This window comes from Suncus etruscus, chromosome 11 (genome assembly GCF_024139225.1).
Source record: "Suncus etruscus isolate mSunEtr1 chromosome 11, mSunEtr1.pri.cur, whole genome shotgun sequence".
Taxonomy (NCBI): domain Eukaryota; kingdom Metazoa; phylum Chordata; class Mammalia; order Eulipotyphla; family Soricidae; genus Suncus; species Suncus etruscus.
The window spans coordinates 63808507-63830863 of record NC_064858.1 but is presented as its reverse complement, the minus strand read 5'-3'; the positions used below and the strand labels follow the sequence as shown (position 1 = coordinate 63830863).

Below are 22357 nucleotides of genomic sequence, written 5' to 3'. Positions count from 1 at the left end.
CACACTCATTCACAAAGAAGGCAAAGACACCACCAAAAAAGAAAACTACATACCAATCTCACTAATGAACATAGATGCAAAGATACTCAACAAAATCTTAGCAAACCGAATCCAGCACTTCATCAAAAAGATTATACATCATGACCAAGTGGGATTTATACCAGGAATGCAAGGTTGGTTCAACATACGCAAATCAATCAACATTATACATCACATAAACAACATGAAATACATAAACCACATGATCATATCAATTGATGCAGAGAAGGCGTTTGACAAAATCCAACATCCTTTCATGTTAAAGACACTCAGCAATATAGGGTTAGAAGGAACCTTCCTCAAGATAGTTACAGCTAATTATGTAAAGCCTACAGCCAACATTATACTTAATAGTGATGAACTAGAAGCATTCCCACTAAGGTCAGGAACTAGGCAAGGCTGTCCACTCTCTCCACTCTTATTCAATATAACCTTAGAAGTCCTAGCAATAGCAATCTGACAAGAGAAGGGAATCAAAGGAATTCAAATTGGGAAAGAGGAACACAAGTTATCTCTATTTGCAGACGATATGATGATATACATCAAAAACCCTAAAGAGTCCACAGTAAAACTCCTAGAAACAATTAACCAACCAATACATCAAAGTGGCTGGATACAAAGTTAATACACAAAAGACAGTAGCGTTTCTATATACAAACAATGAAGTTGAGGAGAGAGAGATTAAAAATACAATTCCATTGAAGATAGTATCAAAAAATATCAGGTACCTAGGAATCAACCTTACAAGAGAAGTGAAAGGGAAACTTCAACACACTTCAGAAAGAAATTGAAGATGATCTAAAGAAATGGAAGAACATTCCATGCTCATGGATAGGTAGAATTAACATAGTCAAAATGACTATCCTACCCAAATTACTATATAGATTTAATGCAATCCCTATCCAAATCTAGACACCATTCTTTAAAGAAATAGAACAATCAATCACAAAATTCATCAGGAACCACAAAAGACCCAGGATAGCTAAACACATACTGAAAAACCAGAAGCTGGGGGGTATCTCCTTGCCTAACTTGAAACTATACTATAAAGCTATAGTAATCAAAACAGCATGGTACTGGAACAGAGACAGGACCTCAGACCAGTGGGTCAGAACAGAATTCCCAGACACAAACCCCCAGATATACAGCCAACTAATATTTCATAAAAGAGGCAAGAGCCTGAAATGGAACAAAGAAAGCCTATTCAACAAATGGTGTTGGTACAACTGGAAAACCACATGTACGAAAGTGAAAACTGACCCATACCTCACTCCTTATACAAAAGTAAACTCAAAATGGATCAAAGACCTTGAAATCAGACCCGAATCTATAAAGTTTATTGAGAATAAAATAGGCAGAACACTCGAAGACCTATATATCAAAAAGGTCTTCGAGAATGGAGCACCAATGGCAAGAACTTTAGCATCAAACATAAACAAATGGGACTACATCAAACTAAAAAGCTTCTGCATGGCAAAAGAAACCCTACTTAAATAAGAAGACAGTTAACAGAATGGGAAAAAATCTTTTCATTCGACATATCAGATAAAGGGCTGATATCTAGAACATACAAAGCACTCAGAAAGCTGAGCCCCCCAAAAGCAAATAAAGCCATAGAAAAATGGGAGATGAAATGAATAGACACTTCTCTGAGGAAGACAGAAGAATGGCCAACAAACACATGAAAACATGCTCACCTTCACTCATCATCAGAGAGATCCAAATCAAGACAACAATGAGATACCACCTTACACCAGTGAGGATGGCTCACATCAAAAATACTGAGAAAAATCTTTGTTGGCAGGGATGTGGTATGAAAGGAACTCTCATCCACTGCTGGTGGAAATGCCCCTTAGTCCAACACCTATGGAGAACAGTCTGTAGAGTGCTCAAATAACTCAGAATTGAGCTGCCATTTGACCCAGCAATTGCTCTCCTAGGTATATACCCACAAGTTGGAAGTACATTCATTCCAAAGTACGTGTGCACCCCACTATTTATCGCAGAACTCAGTATAATAGCCAAGTCTTGGAACCAACCTAGATGTCCAACAACAGATGAATGGATCATTAAGATGTGGTATCTATACACAATGGAATATTATATGGCAGTCAGAAACGATACAATCACAGACTTTGCAACAACGTGGATGGACCTAGATCATGTTATGTTAAACGAAGTAAGTTAGAAGACAAAAGATAAACACAGAATGGTAGCACTATTCTGAAGCACCCAGAACATACATCTCAATCACAACTAATACTTAACAATCAAATAACAGGGTCTAACAGGGTAGAAACTCCAAACACTGTAATAGTCAACATATACTTGGGAGCAGTGCCCAAAATACATGAAAAAGGAACAACGCAAACTCTTGTCTACACATTATACCATAAAGAAAACAGCAACACCAGAAACAGCAGCATAGAGAGAACAGGTATGTAATCAGCCTTCTACAACAAAGGCACACAATAATCCCTTAGAGATCGTATACAGGAACACAGGTAAAGAATACCACGGGAAATCACTGACTCCAATGGAAACATCCCATAACACTACGTTTTAATGCCTTTATCTTACTATATTTAAAATAACCTCTCAGCTTTTTTGTCCACAGGCATTCTTGGATACAAATGGTGGACAAACTAAGATGGCAGCTCTGGATACCACATGAGATACCATACCTAGCTTGCACTATGAGATGGCCCCGAGAAAACTCTTTAACATACACTTTATCTCTAGGTTATACCTTCTTTTAGGAATTGAAGCACGTGACCAGTCAGACCACTGAAGCAGTAACTGCGACGTACAGACTTAAACTACAGGCTCTATTCATCGAACACATTCAGGCAAACTAGCATCCACTTGCTATTCTCTCCTCTCTTCTCACCACTTTCTTTTGTATTTTTTTTCTTTTCTATTCTTTTCTTTACTTTTTTTCTTTTCTCTTTCTAATGTATTTTCTCTTTTCTCCCTTCCTACCCCTTCCATATATACCTTACCCTTTCCCCCCTCTGGAAATCGAACTATCCCTCCACCCCTCAATACCATCCATACCTCCCACCATATTTAAACTCTTCACCCTCAGTCCTTAATCTATTAGGCAGCAAGATTGACTTCCTACCCCAACAAACCAGTACCCAACACCCAAGCGAAGGGACACCAAGTCAAAACCCACACCTCGTCTCCTGCAAGAAAAGGCAGCTAACTCCCCTGCAGACTCATGCTGTGTGGCCCTCCCTATCAACTCCCCCTAATGTGGACTGTTACTTGAAACCTGACTTAGTCTCAAAAGTAGCAAGAACTCTTCCAGGACCTCCCTGCCGCAAAACCTTTTGCCAATCTGAAGAAGGTCAGGGGCTGTGATGGAAAGGTGCCTGGGAACCCACACACCACAAGAAAAATCCAAAAGACAATGGGAAAACCTGTACTTCCAACATAAGCATAAGACCTGTATTACACCACCTCTTTACCTGCTTTTTCCCAAATGTAAGGTAGTCTTTTGCATCACTTTGATCCTTTAAATACTTCTTTATTTCGTTTTTTTATTTTTTTAAAAATGTCTGTCCTACATATACATATGTGAGCACATATATTTTTACTCCTAAATATATATATATATGTATATATACATATATATTTAGGAGTATATATATATATATATATATATATATATATATATATATATATATATATATATCTTCCTTGGGTATGTGACCTGTTTTTGTTTTCCATTCTGCCCACCCCTGAATGCACCGACAATTTAATGTAGCACCATTTCTCCCTGCAAAGGCACACTAAAAAAAGGGGAAATCTTACATATAAAAAAGAGCTCTTATCTACTACAGATAGGAACTCATAGTTGTTTACAATACAGGGATATCTCCTACCTCGAAAATATGTCATGTGGAATCAACTTAGACCTCAGGTGATTATATACCATCCATCCAGCCTTGAACCCTGGATCCCAGACATAGAAACGGCACAGTTCTCCACGACAGCTGCAGGAAATAAATCCCGTCCGGGACAGCCTTAATACTGCGGGGTCACCAACAAATGCCAGCTCTAATATGATATCCTGACAACGTGAAAAATGGGAACAACTTGATCTAAGAGCAGATTATCCTACCTTACCAGCTAACAATAAGACAAAATCAGAAGACTTGTCACCCTTTGTTAGGTCCAAAAGCCAAGATCGCGATTTACAGATGACTGGCTGCTAGAAACATGACCAGACGGTATACATCTTGGGACCAATAAAAAAGCCCTAGCCTAGGGTTTGAACTACGACCTGCACAATAACCATGATCCCCAGTTCCAAAGGTCTAGCAGAGACAATTGTAACAAAATGGGGCTTCTGGAAGCACAAAGAAAGACGTTATCCTAGGTGCCATCCTAGGTACAGTGCAAAGACCAAGACCACCAACCACAGAAGATGGATTAAAATGACACTGACTGAACAGAACTTCTAGAACCACAAAGACTGACTTCATCATAAGTCCCATCCCTGGATCTGTGCAGATACTGAGATCTTTAGACACAGAGGTCTGATTGTATCACCCAGGACAGAACAGAAGTCTTCCAAACACCACAAAAGTACCACCAGGAGAGTAAATGATCTTGAACAGAGTCTATAGTTAATCCCATGACAATATACTCCAAGAACGGAGAAACCCCATATCTCTTAGGCCAAGTGAATTCCTTTTCGAATGACCCCAATATTTACTGTACCAGGGCAGGAGGGAAAAAACAAAAAAGCAAACAGCACAAAACATTTTTTATTTTTTATATATTATTTTTATCTTCATTTATTTTTATTATTATATTTATTTACCTATCTATTTTTGGTCGAATTCTCTGTTTGGGTGTGGTTATTGAAGCTGTTGTCCCCAGTTATACCTATTTTTTTTTGTTCTTTTCTTTTCTTTCTTTATGTGCTATGCCATGTTTCTTATCTCAAGACCATGGCGTTTTTTTGTTTGTTTGTTTGTTTGTTTGTTTGTTTTTGTGTGTGTGTGTGTGTGGTGCTTATCATTATTGTTGGAGTCCTCACTGGATATTTGACACTTCTTTTTGTACTGGTGGAGTGTTTTATCTTATTTTTCTACTTCATCTCTCAAATCAATGATGAGAGCCTCTAGAAGGATTCCGCCCACTTTCAGAGTATAAGACTTTTACCCCAGTTTATTACTTTTCTCTTCTTCAAACAAAACCATGCAAATTGAACTAGCTAGTCCTGCCTCCCAATTAGAGGGGGAAATAAGGGAGGCACCAAGACCAAACAGGTGCAAGACTACTATGTAGTAGGATATGTACATAGGGGACCACATATTCTAGCAGCCCTGGGGGTGAGCGAAGAGGATATGGGAGACAGGACAAAAAAGGAGGTGTAGGGAGGACAATTTGGTGATGGGAATTCCCCCTGATTTTATGTACATATTTACCTAAAATATTATTGTCAACAATATGTAAGCCACTATGATCAAAATAAAAATTATATTAAAAAATAAAGTAAGGACATTGAGGTCCTTGAGGGAAAAATATGAATATACAGATGGTAGGTGTGGTGTTAGAATTATGTGCATGAGAAATGTTATTAACAGGATTTGGTTTGTTTGTTTTTGGTGGGTTGGCCACACCTACTGACACTTAGGAGTTACTCTGACAATGGCTCAGAAATTGCTCCTGGCTTGGGGGACCATATGGGGTTTTGGGGATCAAACCGTGGTCCTTCCTAAGCTAGCATGGGCAAGGAAGATGCCTTACTGCTTGTGCCACAGCTCTGGGTTCAGGATTTTATTCATCTTTTTAAAAATAATATCTTTAAGCACCATGATTAAAAGCATATTTGTAGTTCGGTTTTATCTACCTACCTATCTATCTATCTATCTATCTATCTATCTATCTATCTATCTATCTATCATCTATCTATCTATCTATCTATCTATCTATCTATCTATCTATCATCTATCTATCTATCTATCTAGCATGTTTGTAGTTGGGTTTTATCATCCATCCGTCCATCCATCCATCCATCCATCCATCCATCCATCCATCCATCCATCCATCCATCTACAGAACACCTCCCTTCAGCAGTGCAACCTTCCCACAACCAATGCCTCCATCACCCACCTCCCCAAACTCCTGCCTGTATTTGAAAAGACATACTAATTTCTCTCACTATAAATACTACAAAGAAAGTTATTACAGAAAACAATTTGGTCTTCAAGGAGCAAAGAAAACCTCAAATTATCAAGAGCTTGTTTTGCATATAAGATTCAAGGATACAGCCCTGCCAATTGAATATTTCCAAAAGTGACCTTCAGCACAGATACTAAATCAGCCCCTTACACCTGCTAGAATTGACCCCAAATGAAATAATAATTTGACCATTATTATATTATTCTGGAAGAAATATTAAACTAATATATATAAATATTATATCAGTTAAGGCTTTTTAGAATTTGTATTAGCTAAGATATAAGATAAAAAGGAGTCAATATACTTGAATCTCTATATAGCTTGGAACTCTCTTTGAGTAATACTGTGACTACTAGTCTATTTGAAAAGCTGTTGTTTGCATAATCATGATTTAGTCTAAATATCTTCTGTCTACTAAATTATGTTGAGTAAACCAATATTTGGCTTCTAAAACTCTATCTCTGTTTAATACTGTTAGTAATTTAGACAAAAAAGTAATTTACAAGATTATGTATATGTTTTTACTCAATCTTCTGAATTTCTAAACATAAATTCAATATTGTACAGTACATTTCTTGCAAATATAGTAATTGAATAATGCTGGTTGTATTAAATTGTCTATAATCATTTTTAGGTTTCTGAAAACCTATAAATTATCATTAAATTATTAAAACAAATACTAACACTCTTCAAAGTAATTAAGGAAGTAATAAAGCATCAGCTATTTTTCCAATAAAATGATGTTTTCCTGTAATCAATTTTACCTAGAAGGAATATTTGAAGGCAGACAAGCAACACTCATGAATTTAACATGCTGTTCTTATGGTATTTGCAATTTAAAGTAAGTTAAGAGTATTGAATATCTTTGGAATATTTTTTATTCATTCATACTTATTGAAGTACATTATGCAAAATAAAATAAAATACAATTTATATCAAAGCACTGAGTTATAAACTTTTTTAAATAATATTTTTTATTTAAACACCTTGGTTGTTTTAGCTATTCAAGGGTGTTTATTGTTCCAAATAAATTTCAATAGTGCTTGATCCACTTATTTGAAGAATATCATGGGTATCTTTAGAGGGACTTCATTAAATCTGGGGAGTATTGACATTTTAATGATGTTAATCCTGCCATTACATGAGTAGGGTATGTGTTTCCAATTCCGTGTGTCCTCTCTTATTATTTTGGAACAGAATTTTATATTTTTCTTTGTATAGGTCCTTAACATCTTTGGTGAAGGTGATTCCAATATATTTGAGTTTGTGTGACACTAATATGAATGGGGTTGTTTCCTTAATGTCCATTTCTTCCGTATTATTATTGGTGTAAAGAAAGGTCATTGATTTTTGTGTGTTAATTTTGTATCCTGCCACCTTGCTATATGAGTCCATTGTTTCTAGAAGCATTTTGGTAGAGTCTTTAGGATTTTCTAAGTAGAATATCATGTCATCTGCAAACAGTGAGAGCTTGACTTCTTCCTTTCCTATCTGGATTCCCTTGATATTTTTTCTTGCCTAATCTCTATAGCGAGTACATCCAGTGCTATGTTGAATAGGAGTGGTGAGAGAGGACAGCCTTGTCTTGTGCCAGAATTTAGAGGGAAGGCTTTTAGTTTTTCTACATTGAGGATAATATTTACCTCTGGCTTGTGGTAGATGGCCTTAACTATATTGAGAAAGATTCCTTCCATTCCCATCTTGCTGAGAGTTTTGATCAAGAATGGGTGTTGGACCTTATCAAATACTTTCTCTTCATCTATTGATATGATCATGTGGTTTTTATTTTTCTTGTTGTTGACGTTGTGTATTATGTTGATAAGTTTACGGATGTTAAACCATCCTTGCATTCCTGGGATGAAACCTACTTGATCGTAGTGGATGATCTTCTTAATGAAGCATTGAATCCTATTTGCCAGGACTTTGTTGAGAATCTTTGCATCTGTATTCATCTGCAATATTGGTCTGTAATTTTCTTTTTTCATAGCATCTCTGTCTGGTTTAGGTATCAAGGTGATGTTGGCTTCATAAAAGCTATTTGGAAGTGTTTCCGTTTGTTCAATTTCATGAAAGAGTCTTGCCAGGATTGGTAGTAGTTCCTCTTGGAAAGTTTGAAAGAATTCATTAGTGAATCCATCTGGGCCTGGGCTTTTGTTTTTCGGCAGACATTTGATTACCATTTTAATTTCATCAATAGTGATGGGCTGTTTAGATATGCTACATCCTCTTCATTCAACCGTGGAAGATTATAAGAGTCCAAGGATTTATCCATTTCTTCCAGGTTCTCATTTTTAGTGGCATAGAGTTTCTCAAAGTAGTTTCTGATTACCCTTTGAATCTCTGTCATATCAGTAGTTATCTCTGCTTTTTCAGTCCTAATACAAGTATCAAGTTTCTCTCTCTCTTTCCTTGTTACTTTTGCCAGTGGTTTATTAATCTTGTTTATTTTTTTAAAGAACCAACTTCTGCTTTCATTGATCTTTCAGATTATTTTTTGGATTTCCTCTTCGTTGATTTCTGCTCTCAACTTTTTTATTTCCTTCTGTCTCTCTACTTTTGGGTCCTCCTGTTGAGCACTTTCTAGTTCTATTAGCTGTGTCATTAAGCTACTCAGGTAAGCTCCTTCTTCCTTCCTGATGTGTACTTCCAAAGCTATAAATTTTCCTCTCAGTACTGCTTTTGCTGGTTCCATAAGTTTTGATAGTTTGTGTCTTTATTGTCATTTGTTTCCAGGAACCTTTTAATTTCCTCCTTGATTTCATCTCAGACCCACTGGTTATTCAGTATGAGGCTGTTTAACTTCCAGGTGTTAAAGTTTTTCTTCTAAGTCCCTTTGGAATTCACAAGTAATTTCAGAGCCTTGTGGTCAGTGAAGGTAGTCTGCAAAATTTCTATCCCCTTGATATTATGGAGGTATGTTTTATGTGCCAGCATGTAGTCTATCCTGGAGAATGACCCATGTACATTGGAGAAGAACGTGTATCAAGGTGTCTGGGATGGAGTGTCCTATATATATCCACTAGGCTTCTTTCTTCCATTTCTCTTTTCAGGTCTCATATATTCTTGTTGGGTTTCAGTCTGGTTGATCTATCCATTGTTGACAAAGCCGTGTTGAAGTCCCTCACAATTATTGTGTCATTATTGATATTATTTTTCAGATTTTTCAACAATTGAATAAATATTTTGCTGGCCCTTCATTCGGTGCATATATGTTTCAGAGAATTATTTCTTCCTGCTCTACATACCCCTTGATTAATATAAAATGTCCATCTTTGTCCCTTACAACATTCCTGAGTATAAAATCTCAAATCTTAGGTCTGAGCACGTAGCAGAGAAGACAGTCTAGATAGACATGCTGGGTTCAGATATCCAGCACAGTTCCTAGTGTGGTTTTTTTCTGTGTGTTGCAGTGGGGTTTGTTCATTAGAAAGAGTGCATAGCTGCATAGCAAAACAGAGTGACAGTGCTCTTCTAAAGCCTCTAGAAAAGCAATTTTGCTGGGACATTTTCAGCCCACTCACAGGAGTTTCAGGACACAGAACAGTAGAAAAACATGCACAGGCAACACTCACTGTCTCTCGCAGTTTGGAACCACTGGGCAGGCACAGATTGTGAGTTATATTCTTTAGAACACATTTCTCAGCCTGATGTCACACACAGGGCACCTGCCTATCTGCAATTTACTACTGACAGCCATTTTTCGCTTTTCGAAGCAACACTTCCTTGTTGTTCCAGCCCAGCCTGAATGCCTCTAGCAGAGCGATTTTGCTGGGCCCATTTTGGCCCACTCACGAGAGTTTCAGGACACAGAACAGTAGAAAAACATGCACAGGCAACACTCGTAGTCACCTGCAGTTGGGAACCACTGGGCAGGTGCAGATTCTGAGTTATATTCTTTAGAACACATTTCTCAATCCTGCTAAGCATAATTAATGTACCTTCTACCCGACTCAGTTTTGTGCCTGTATTCCAGAGGTACCTAAACTGTCAAACTCTCTCACTGGGCACCTTTTCCCTGCAGCTTCCAGATTATAGTGTATTTCTCAGTTATAGGACAAGGCTTTATGACAATCTATTTCTATATGAGAATGCAATTGGAGAGGCTAAGTTGATAGGGTATGCACTATATCTTCACTTTAGTATCTTGAAAGTACTTGTCTTTTGCTCTAAAACTCAGCAAACTTTTTTCACGAAACGGCACAACTGTCTCTACTTCGTAATTGATGCACTAAATTGTTATATGTTCCAGATTCTACATCATGGTTTATTTTCCAGCAAAATGGACTAAAATAAAATATACTAAGTAACTGCAGATACCTTATTAAGTCTAATTGTTTGACTTATTTTATTATAACTATTTTATTACAACTGTTACTTTCTTTAAAATAAGAAAAGAGAGGAAAAAACACCCTGACTTCTTCTTTTGGAAAACTTAATGCATCATGGCATTCTTAAGGAAGAAAATGAAGAATCATATCCACTCATGAAATCTATCAGTCAATGAAAAAATAAGACACTATAAGATCAATTGGCATATTATAGTGTAGTAAAGGAAGCAAATAAATACATAAGGGAAAAAGGATCATATATAGTGAAGAATGTAAATGAATTTTGATGTGAATTATTAATTTGGGGGGAGCTGAAGGGATGGAAGTGCCCAGCTAGCTCTATGCTCTGGCGTCAACTTGGTGAGTTCAGGATAACATATGGGGTTCAATGGATTGAACTATGATTGAGCTACATAAGGTTAAAATGTTCTACAATCTTTACATTGTTTTGGCACAGAGCTTTGAGATAAACTTTATAAAGCATATACAAATATTAATTTTCATAATTCCTACCTAGATGTAATTTCTATGATGCAATGTTAGGAAATTGAAATATATTGATAAATATTTTACATAGTAATGCTAGAGATAATATATTTTAGATAATTTGAGTATCCAAAAGAAAGTTGAAATAATAATTTATTTTCTGACAATGTCAGAAATAACTGGCCATATAGAAATAATTAAAAATACCTGTATGAGACATACATAATTAAGTACATACAAGCAAAATTATGAAAATAAAAAGAAAATAAAGTCAAATAATTTTATGTAAAGTAAAAAAAATAGATGAACAAGTCAAACTGAATACACACTGGAAAGCAATTGATTTATAACCTAGTAGGAGGTCAGTTTTTCATAAATATTAAACATTTTATAGAAAAGTTTGAACATAAATTTACTTTAGATATAATAATACTTAGAATATCTGTTTAGATAAGATATAAAATATAAGAATTACCAAATACAATGTAGTTTAGGTAAAAAATAATTATAGCTTCCCACGCTAAGTTGGGGGGCTCGCCTCAAAAAAACCATCTAGAATAAAGAACATTTTTAGATAGTGCTTTAAAAGTATATTTGTGGCTGTGCCTTTGTTCCCTCTGATGACTTCAAGGAAAACTTCTCCTGCGCCTGTCTGCCTGTGTTTCTGAATCCCTGAAGGTATCCTCAGAGGCCTAGGGAGCACACCCCCCAAAGAAACTGCATTTTGAAGCAGCCCAGTAAGTAAATTCTGGCTGTGGGGGTCGCCATCCAATAAGCTGAGCTCTCTGGTCTGCAGAGGCTCCGCCCTGCTGTGCCTTTGTTCACTCTAAGGACTTCAAGGGAAACTTCTGCGCCTGTCTGCCTGTGTTTCTGAATCCCTGAAGGTCTCCTCAGAGGCATAGGGAACACACCCGCAAAAGACTGTCAATTAGAGGCAGCAGAAGAGCGTGGCCGCTCTGCTTCACTTCGCAGCTGTGCACTCTTTCTAACCAATGAACCCCACCACAAAACGCAGGAAAAACCACACTACAAGCGTAACAATGGGGAAAACTCGCAGGCAAACACCATGCACAGAGAATGAAGACAAAAGCTTGGATGACCTAATAAATTCCAAACACCTGATTAACCTCTTGGATAAGGAACTTAAAATAGCAATATGAAAGATGTTTGTAGAACTCAAAGAAAGAAGATCGATCTGAACAGAATACAAAGACAGAAAACAGAAAACTTCAAACTGAACTAACAGATCTGAAAAACACGGTCTCTCCACTGAAAATCTCAATGGATGGCCTCGCCAGCAGGGTATCAGCAGCTGAGGAGAAAATCAGAGTACTGGAAGATGTGATGCAGAAAAATTCAACACAGCAGAAGAAATTGGAAAAGAACCCTAAGACAAATGATCAGGCAATGGAAAAAGTACTCAAGGAATGTGAACAGATAAAAGTAGAAGTCTTTGATAAACTCAGCAGAAACAACATCAGAATCATCAGAGTCCTAGAGGCCCAGGTAGGAGATATCCAGGAAGAATCAACTGTCAAAGACATCATCAAAGAGATATTCCCAGAGTTAAAGACGACATGCAATCAAATCCTGCATGCCCAAAGAGTGCCACTAAAAGAGACCCAAAGAAAAACACCCCAAGACCCATCCTCATTACAATGACAAATCCCATAGATAGAGATAGAATACTGAAAGCAGCAAGATCAAAAAGGGAAATTACATTCAAAGGAGCATCTCTAAGACTTATAGCAGACATGTCACAAGAAACTCTCAAGGCAAGAAGACAGTGGTGAGATGTTGTGACAAGACTGAATGAAATGAATGCCTCACAGAGAATACTGCACCCAGCCCAAATCATGTTCAGGTTTGAAGGAAGGATACATAGCTTCATGGATAAACAACAACTCAAAAACTTCACAGATGAAAAACCAGCCTTAAAGGAAAAACTTTAAAACAAGAGAGACCAACAAACACAGCAAACTTAACTACAAAGATGACATTAAATCCTATGGCAATCATCTCCCTCAATGTCAATGGACTAAATTCACCAGTTAAAAGACACAAAGTGGCAAAATGGGTCAAAAAGATGAATCCAACCTTCTGCTGCCTACAAAAAACCACATCTGAATAGTCTGAACAAACATAAACTCAAAATTAAAGGCTGGAGAAAAATTATCCAAGCAAACAACACCCTTAAAAAAGCTGGGGTGGCCATATTAATATCTCATGACACCAACTTTATACTCAGAAAAGTTGTAAGGGACAAAGATGGACACTATTACTAATCAAGGGATATGTGCAACAGGAAGAAATCAGACTATTAAACATATATGCACATAATGAGAGACCAGCAAATTATCTAATACAACTACTGACAAATCCAAAAGAAGATATCAATAATAACACAACAATTGTGGGAGTCCTCAACACTGCCATGTCAACACTTGATAGGTCAACCAGACTGAAACCCAACAAAAAATACTAACCCTGAAAAGAGTAATGGAAGAAAGAGGACTAGTATATATATATATATATATATATATATATATATATATATATATATATATATATATATATATATATATATATATATATATATATGACACTCCATCCCAAAAAATCTGGATACACATTCTTCTCCAATTTATATGGGTCATTCTCCAGGATAGACTACATGCTGACACTTAAAACATACCTCCATAAAATCTAGAGGATAGAAATATTGGAAGATACCTTTGCTGACCACAAGGCTCTAAAATTAGATGTGAACTACAAAGCCATACAGAAGAGAAATTTTAACAATTGGAAATTAAACACCCTGCTACTGAACAGCCAGTGGGTCCGAGATGAAATCAAAAAGGAAATAAGAACTTTCCTGGGAACAAATGATAATGAAGACACAAACTGCCAGAATCTATAGGACACAGCAAAAGCGGTCCTGAGAGGAAAATGTATAGCTCTACAAGCACACATCAGGAAGGAAGAAGGGGCATACCTGAATACTTAATGACACAGCTCAAAAAATTAGAAAATGATCAACAAAAGGAACCAAAAATAGGGAGCCAGAAGGAAATAACAAAGCTGAAAGCAGAAATCAATGAAGTTGAGAACCAAAAAGCAATCCGAAAGATCAAAGAATGCAGAAGTTGGTTCTTTGAAAAAAAAAAAAAAAAACAAGATTGATAGACCATTGGCAAAACTCACAAAGAAAGAGAGAAAGAGAAATCTGATAACCTGTATTAGAAATGAAAAGGGGGAGATCACGACAGAAATTGCAGAGATCCAAAGGGTAATCAGAGATTACTTTGAGAAACTTTATGCTACTAAACATGAGAACCTAGAAGAAATGGAAAAATTCTTGGACACTTATAACCTTCCACAGTTAAGTAAGGAAAGGAGGATGTAGCATATCTAAACACCCATATCACTATTGAGGAAATTGAAACTGTAATCAAACATCTGCCCAAAAAGAAAAGCCCAGGCCCAAATAAATTTCCTAAGGAATTCTTTCAAATCTTTCAAGAGGAGCTACTTCTAATCCTAGCCAATCTTCCATGAAATTGAAAAAAGGGAACACTCCCAAACAGCTATTATAAAGTCATCATCACCTTAATATCAAAACTAGACTGATATCAAAACTAAACTAGAGATACTGCAAAAAAAGAAAATTACAGACCAATATCCGTTATGAATGTAGATGCAAATATCTTCAACAAAATCCTGGCAAATAGGATCCAATGAATCATCAAGAAGATCATACATTACAACCAACTAGGTTTCATCCCCGAAATGCAAGAATGGTTTAACATCCGTAAATATATCAACATCATACACAACATCAATGGCAAAAATAAAATAAAAATCACATTATCAAATCAATAGATGCAGAGAAAGCATTTGATAAGGTCCAACACCCATTCTTGATCAAAACTCTCAGCAAGATGGGAATGGAAGGAACCTTTCTCAATCTAATTGAAGCCCTCTACCAGAAGCCAGTGGAAAATATAATCCTCAATGTAGAAAAACTAAAAGCCTTTCATCTAAATTCTGGTACAAGAAAAGACTGTCTGCTCTCAACACTCCTCTTCAATATAGTACTGGAAGTTCTTGCTATAGCTATCAGGAAAGAAAAAAATATCAAGGGAATTCAGATAAGAAAGGAAGAAGTCAAGCTCTCATTGTTTACAGATGGCATGATACACTACTTAGAAGACCCTAAAGACTCTACAAAAAGCTTTTAGAAACAATAGACTCATATAGCAAGGTGGCAGACTACAAAATTTACACACAAAAATCAATGGCCTTTTTATACACAACAATGATAGGGAAGATAAGGAAGTCAAGAAGACAATCCCATTCACAATATTGCCACACAAACTCAAATATCTTGGAGTCAACTTGACCAAAGACGTGAAGGACTTATACAAAAAAAGTATAAAGCCCTGCTCCAAGAAATAAGAGAGGACACACAAAAATCGAAATACATACCCTGCTTATGGATTGTCAGGATTAACATCATTTAAATGTTAATACTCCCCAAAGCATTATACAGATTTAATGCGATCCCCTTATAAATACCCATGACATTCTTCAAAGAAGTGGATCAAACACTTATGAAGTTCATCTGAAACAATAAACACCCTCGAGTAGCTAAAGCACTGCTAGGGAAAAGGAAAATGACAGGCATTACTTTCCCCAACATTAAACTGTACTACAAAGCAATAGTTATCAAAACAACATGGTATTGGTATAAAGACAGACCCTCAGATCAGTGGAATAGGCTTGAGTTCTCAGACATTGTCTTCCAGACATACAATTACCTAATTTTTGACAAAGGAACAAGAAATCCTAAGTGGAGCAGGGAAAACCTCTTCAACAAGTCGTGCTGGTAGAACTGGTTAGCCACTTGCAAAAACGCGAACATAGACCCCCAGTTAACACCATGTACGAAGGTAAAATCCAAATGGATTAAAGACCTTGATATCAGACCTGATACCATAAGGTGTATAGAACAACTAAAGGCATCTTTAAGGAGGAAACTGCACTTTCCAAACAAGTGGAAGCAGAGATCAACAGATGGGAATACATTAAGCTGAGAAGCTCTGCACCTCAAAAGAAATAGTGCCCAGGATACAAGAGTTACCCACCAAATGGGAGAAACTATTCACCCAACACCCATCAGATACGGGGCACTGATAGAACTTTACAAGAAAAAAACATCTAATCCCATCAAAAAATGGGGAGAAGAAAGGAATAGACGCTTTGATAAAAAAGAAATACAAATTATCAAAAGGCTCATGAAAAAATGCTCCTTATCACTAATCAGGGAGATGCAAATCAAAACAACGATGAGATACCACCTCACACCACAGAGATTGGCGCACATCACAAAGAATGAGAACAATCAGTGCTGCTGGGTATGTGGACAGAAAGGAACTCTTATCTACTACTGGTGGGAATGCTGTCTAGTCCAACCTCTATGGAAAGCAATATGGAGATTCCTCCAAAATCTGGAAATTGAGCTCCCATTTGACCCAGCTATTCCACTCCTAGGGATATACCCTAAGAACACAAGAACACAATACAAAATCTCCTTCCTCACACCTATATTTATTCCAGCACTATTTACAATAACCAGGCTCTGGAAACAAGCAAGATGCCCTTCAACAGACAAATGGCTAAAGAAACTATGGTACATATACACAATGGAATATTATGCAGCTGTCAGGAGAGATGAAGTCATGAAATTTTTTATACATGGATGTACATGGAATCTATCATGCTGAGTGAAATAAGACAGAGGGAGAGAGAGAAAGACGCAGAATAGTCTCACTCATCTATGGGTTTTAAGAAAGATAAAAGTCATTTTTGCAACAATTCTCAGAGACAATGAGAGGAGGGCTGGAACTTCCAGCTCACTTCATAAAGCTCACCACAAAGAGTGGTGAGTGCAGTTATAGAAATAACTACAGAGAACTACCATAATTATGTGAACAAATGAAGGAACTGGAAAGCCTGTTTAAAGTTCAGGTGGGGGTGGGGTAGGATGGAGGGAGATTTGGGACATTGGTGGTTGGACTGTTGCACTGGTGAAGGGGGTGTTCTTTACATGACTGAAACCTAATCACAATCATATATGTAATCAAGATGTTTAAATAAAGAAAAAAAATTCAAATAAAAGGAACATAAAGCAATATAGAAATAAAGGAAAAAAAAAGAAATAATTATAAGGCCGGAGAGATAGTTTGGAGGTAGGGCATTTGCTTTTCATGCAGAAGGTCATTGGCTCAAATCCCGGCATCCCATGTGGTCCCCCAAGTCTGCCAGGAGCGATTTCTAAGCCTGGAGCCAGGAGTAACCCCTGAGCACTGTCGGACATGACCCAAAAGCCAAAAAAGAAGAAGAAGAAGAAAAGAAGAAGAAGAAGAGGAAGAAGAAGAAGAAGAAGAAGAAGAAGAAGAAGAAATAATTATTAATGAAAAATAAAACTAAAAATTAATCAAAATAACACTATGAAGAATATGTGTTCTTGTATGTAAAATTTAGTTTACTTTTACAAATTTATTAAATAATATTTCATAATTTCAATTTTTGGGGGAGCCACACTGGGTGATGCTCAGACGTTACTTCTGGCTATGCACTCAGAAATAGCTCCTAGCTTGGGGGACCATATGGGATACTGGGAATCAAACTGCAGTCTTTCCTTGGCTAGTAAGCAAGACAGATGTCTTACCACTTGTGCTACTGCTCCGGCCCCCATAATTTCAATTTTTAAAACTAAAATATTTACTACAATCTTGGTTGATCTTAATTTTAACATCATTTGCTGCATATATGTTTAGAACAGTGATTTTTTTCTTAGTATAAAGGAATCAAGTAATCTTGATTAATAATAAATGCCCATCTCTGTTTTTTATAATATTTTTATGCATAAAGTCTATGCTGTCTAAAACTAATATGGACACCCCACTGTTTTTTAGTGGGTTGTTTGCTAAATGACTATTTTCCAACTTTTTACTTTTAGTTTGTTTGCTCTGACTATTCATGTGTGTTTATTTTATGTAGCAAACTATTGGGTTCAATGTTTTTTATTCATTTTGTCACTCTGTCTTTATCTGGTGTATTTAGTTTTTTGACTTTCAGAGAGAAAATTGTCATGGGATTAAGTGTCATCTTTTTTTAGGAATTTACTGTGTTTTGAGTTATTAAAGTTTCTGGATTAAAAGAATATATTCTGAATTAAAAGTATATATTTCTAATACAGGTGGAGAAAATCTCAGTAAGGAGATTCTGTTCGAGTTAATTTATTAAATTATATTACTTATATTAGTAAGATGGTTAAATAGCTTTTTTGGGGGGGGCATCACAGCCGGCAGCACTCAGGGGTTACTCCTGGCTCTATGCTCAGAAATTGCTCCTGGCAGGCTCGGGGGACCATATGGGATGCCGGGATTCAAACCACCATCCTTCTGCATCTAAGACAAATGCCCTACCACTGTGCTGTATCTCTGGCCCCATGCTTAAATAGCTTTTTATAAAAAAAAATCCAAAACACTACACTTCAAATGCTTCCCTATATCATTAATTTAATAGTCAGGAAATTACGTTGATTTAGTAAAACCAAGCATTTTATTGCAAAATGAATGTGAATCTAACTTTTAATTTTTTATTTTTGAAATGATTAAATATTTTTGAATCTTTATATTTATATAGATATAGTTATTGTATTAAAATATTTCTTATTTTTAAAGTATGCAGACATCTATATAAATATTAAACTAATTTTTATTGTTATGTTCTTTTTTGGAGGGAGTCATACCCTGCAGTGTTCAGGGGTTACTCCTGGCTCTATGATCAGAAGTTGCTCTTGGCAGGCTTGGGGGACCATATGGGATCCCAGGATTTGAACCACTGTCCTTCTGCATGCAAGGCAAATGCCTTTCCTCTGTGTTATCTCCGGCCCCTACTATGTTTTTTTTGTTTGTTTTTTGGGCCACACCCGTTTGATGCTCCGGAGTTACTCTTGGCTAAGTGCTCAGAAATTGCCCCTGGCTTGGGAGGACCATATGGAATGCCGGGGGATTGAACCAAGGTCCTTCCTTGGCTAGCGCTTGCAAGGCAGACACCTTACATCTAGCGCCATCTCGCCAGCCCCATATTTTCAGCTAAAACTTAGAAATATAAATAAACAGGACCATCCATTTTATTCTACATAAAATTTTAGAGATGACAAATAGTAGAAATATTTGTATTTCTTATAATTATCCAGAGCAAGTTATTATGTACATTTCTATGCTTACTTAAATTACAGTATTTAATAGACTCATTTTATTTTTAAATTACCAGATAATTTTTAAATTAATAACTAAGTCTTGAATTTTTATATAATTCTTCAGTGAATATAAATATATAACATAGTTGACATATGGTAAAATATTACTTAACAAAATTGCAGATTATATCATTAATTAAACAATAATTTTGAAAAATGTTTGACTCATTAGAAAATAAGATTTAACATTTTTAAACTAATTTTATTTATTCTAATGTTATGAAATAAATGATTATTTCATAATATTTATTTTTTAGAGTGACAAGATAATTTAACTCCAACCATTTGTACATATTTGAATCAAAACTTTCATTAAGAAACATTTACAGGGGGCCGGGCGGTGGCGCTAAAGGTAAGGTGCGCCTGCCTTGCCTGCGCTAGCCTTGGATGGACCGCGGTTCGATCCCCCGGTGTCCCATATGGTCCCCCAAGCCAGGAGCAACTTCTGAGCGCATAGCCAGGAGTAACCCCTGAGCGTTACCGGGTGTGGCCCAAAAACCAAAAAAAAAAAAAAAAAAAAGAAACATTTACAGGGCCGGAGAGATTGCATGGAGGTAAGGCGTTTGCCTTTTATGCAGAAGATTGATGGTTCAAATCCTGGTATCTCATATGTTCCCCCGAGCCTGCCAGGAGCGATTTCTGAGCATAGAGCCGGAGTAACCCCTGAGTGCTGCAGGTGTGACTCAAAAACCAAGAACCAATAAAAAAAAAAGAAACAGTTATAATATCTATTCTAATCATTGTAATCGGTAACATTAATATACAAAGAGTAAAAAATATACAAGCTATAACTTTGCTCTTTCAACAGACAGTATCAAAGGATACTACAATTAAGATTAAAATGATGACACAGCGAGGCTATGTTTTGTTTTATTAGGTACAACTATAAAGTCCTATGACCTGTGCAAATACCAAGATCTCTAGCTACAGAGTCCTGATTTTAGCATCCTCAACTGAGTGGAATGTTTCCTGGCACCATAAAAAGACCTTGGGGTGTGGTAATGAGCATGTAAGGAGCCCATGCTTCTTCCCATGGCAGTATGCTCCAAGAGCAGAAAAACCTTGAATCTCTTAGACCAAGGGAACACTTACTTTGCCTATGCAAAAAAATAAACACAAAAAAGAAAAAACAAAAAAACAACAACAAATAAAATAGCCACACAGCACTGCTTCATTTTTTCTTTTTATTTATTTTTTTTCTCTTTTTCCTTCTTTTTTTCCCTTTATTTTCTTTGTCTATCACTCTTGTGGTCATTATTTGGTGATTTTTGTTGCTGTTGTTGTTGTTGCTGTGTCCTTTTTCTTTTTTGGTAGTAACTAATTTTTGTCCCCTTCCAGAAGAACCACACAACTTGATTCACCTTTTTCTACCTCATAAATCGAGGAGGAAAATAAAAATGAATGGTACCAGGACCAAACAGCCATATGAATATTGAATGGAAAAAAAGTGATCAGACTTAAACACCAAACTCAAAGTTAACAACAACAGAATTGATACCCTATCTACAACAAACTATACACAGAGGGGAACAGTTACACTAGCAATCTGAAGGGCAAAGGAAGAAGATATGCTGGGAAAAGGGGTAGAGGGAGGACAACCCTGGTGGTGGGAATGGCCCTGATTTATTGTCACTATGTACCTTAAGTATTACTGTGAAATATTTATTATTTACTTTTAGTCACAATAAAAATTATAAAATAAAAGAAAAAGAAAAATCAGTAACCTCATGAACTTACCAGCACATAGCTATCTTCAATGTATAAATTCATAAATAGAAGAAAAATGACAAGAACTCCGAAGAATGACACAGTTGAACGTTTTCGAAGGCATCTCATTTTATCCAGATATTCAAAAAAATGTTTCACTTGAAATAATTTAAACATTCTCTCCTGTGGGAAGAGGCAAAACATCAAGGCATATTTTTTTTGCAAGTTTTTCATCATATATACTTAAAATTTTATCAGCAAAAATTTTTTATCAGCAAATTGTTTCCAACTGTATACATAAGATTTGAAATATTGATATGCTAATAGAGGTGTATATTGCAAAGATAACTAAGTGACTAAAAAAGGAAAAGAACTGAGAGAAATCTAACTCTAACACAAAGAAGTCTTAAAACCGATGTACAAAATAGAATTCAACAGAAAAATCATTGTGTGATCTCACTAGCGATAACAATACACTGTTTCTGGGAAATTTCCAGGTTGAACATGGAGCTACAGCCAATAGTGAAAAAAAAAAAAAAAAAAAAACAGGTCCCCCGGGATGAGGTGAGGGTAAGCTAGTAAGGAAAAGCCAAACTTCGAACCAAGAACAGGGATAGGTGAGTTTATATCAGCAGTCAGAACAGAAATCTCTATTCTCAAATGGAATAATACAAGAAATGTGCGATGTTATACTTTTAGTGCTAAGAAGAAAAGGAATTGGATACTGACAAAACTATGTTATCACTGGTGCAAGGGGTGTCTGGGAACAGGCCCTCCTAGAGTGAACCCCAACTCACAAATCATACTAGCTCAGACTTTGGCACACATATAGAATTCATTCACATAGAATGAAACAAATTGAAATTTTTTTAATTTATTTTTTTTTTGTTTGCTTATTGGCCACATCCAGTGACTCTCAGGGATTACTCCCGGCTATGTGCTCAGAAATCGCTCCTGGCTTGGGGCAACATATGGGACGCTGGGGGATCAAAAATCATGGTCCATCCTAGGCTAGTGCTGACAAGAAAGACACCTTGGAGGGGGAGGAGAAGAAAGACACCTTACTGCTCCGCCCCACCACTCTGGCCCAGATATTTTTAATTTTTTAACACTTCTAAATGGCCAATATTATACTAATGCTAAAGGTAAACAGAGCTATTATTAAAAATATATCTATAGATTGATTACTTCTGATAACATGAGACAGAAATGATAAACAAAATATTAGCAAATTTACTCGATCAATATATCAGAAGTATCTTAT

At 36.3% G+C, this 22357-nt stretch overlaps 1 protein-coding gene across 1 annotated transcript in view; it reads right to left on the bottom strand.

The window, feature by feature from the left end:
* MGAT4C (MGAT4 family member C) overlaps positions 1-21281 on the bottom strand; it is a 33064-nt gene extending 11783 nt beyond the window's left edge. The window contains exon 1 of the mRNA XM_049783190.1: positions 21124-21281. Coding sequence (XP_049639147.1) covers positions 21124-21270 — 147 coding nt within the window. The 5' untranslated portion in view covers positions 21271-21281. The remainder of the gene's footprint in view (positions 1-21123) is intronic.
* Positions 21282-22357: the final 1076 nt, after the last annotated feature.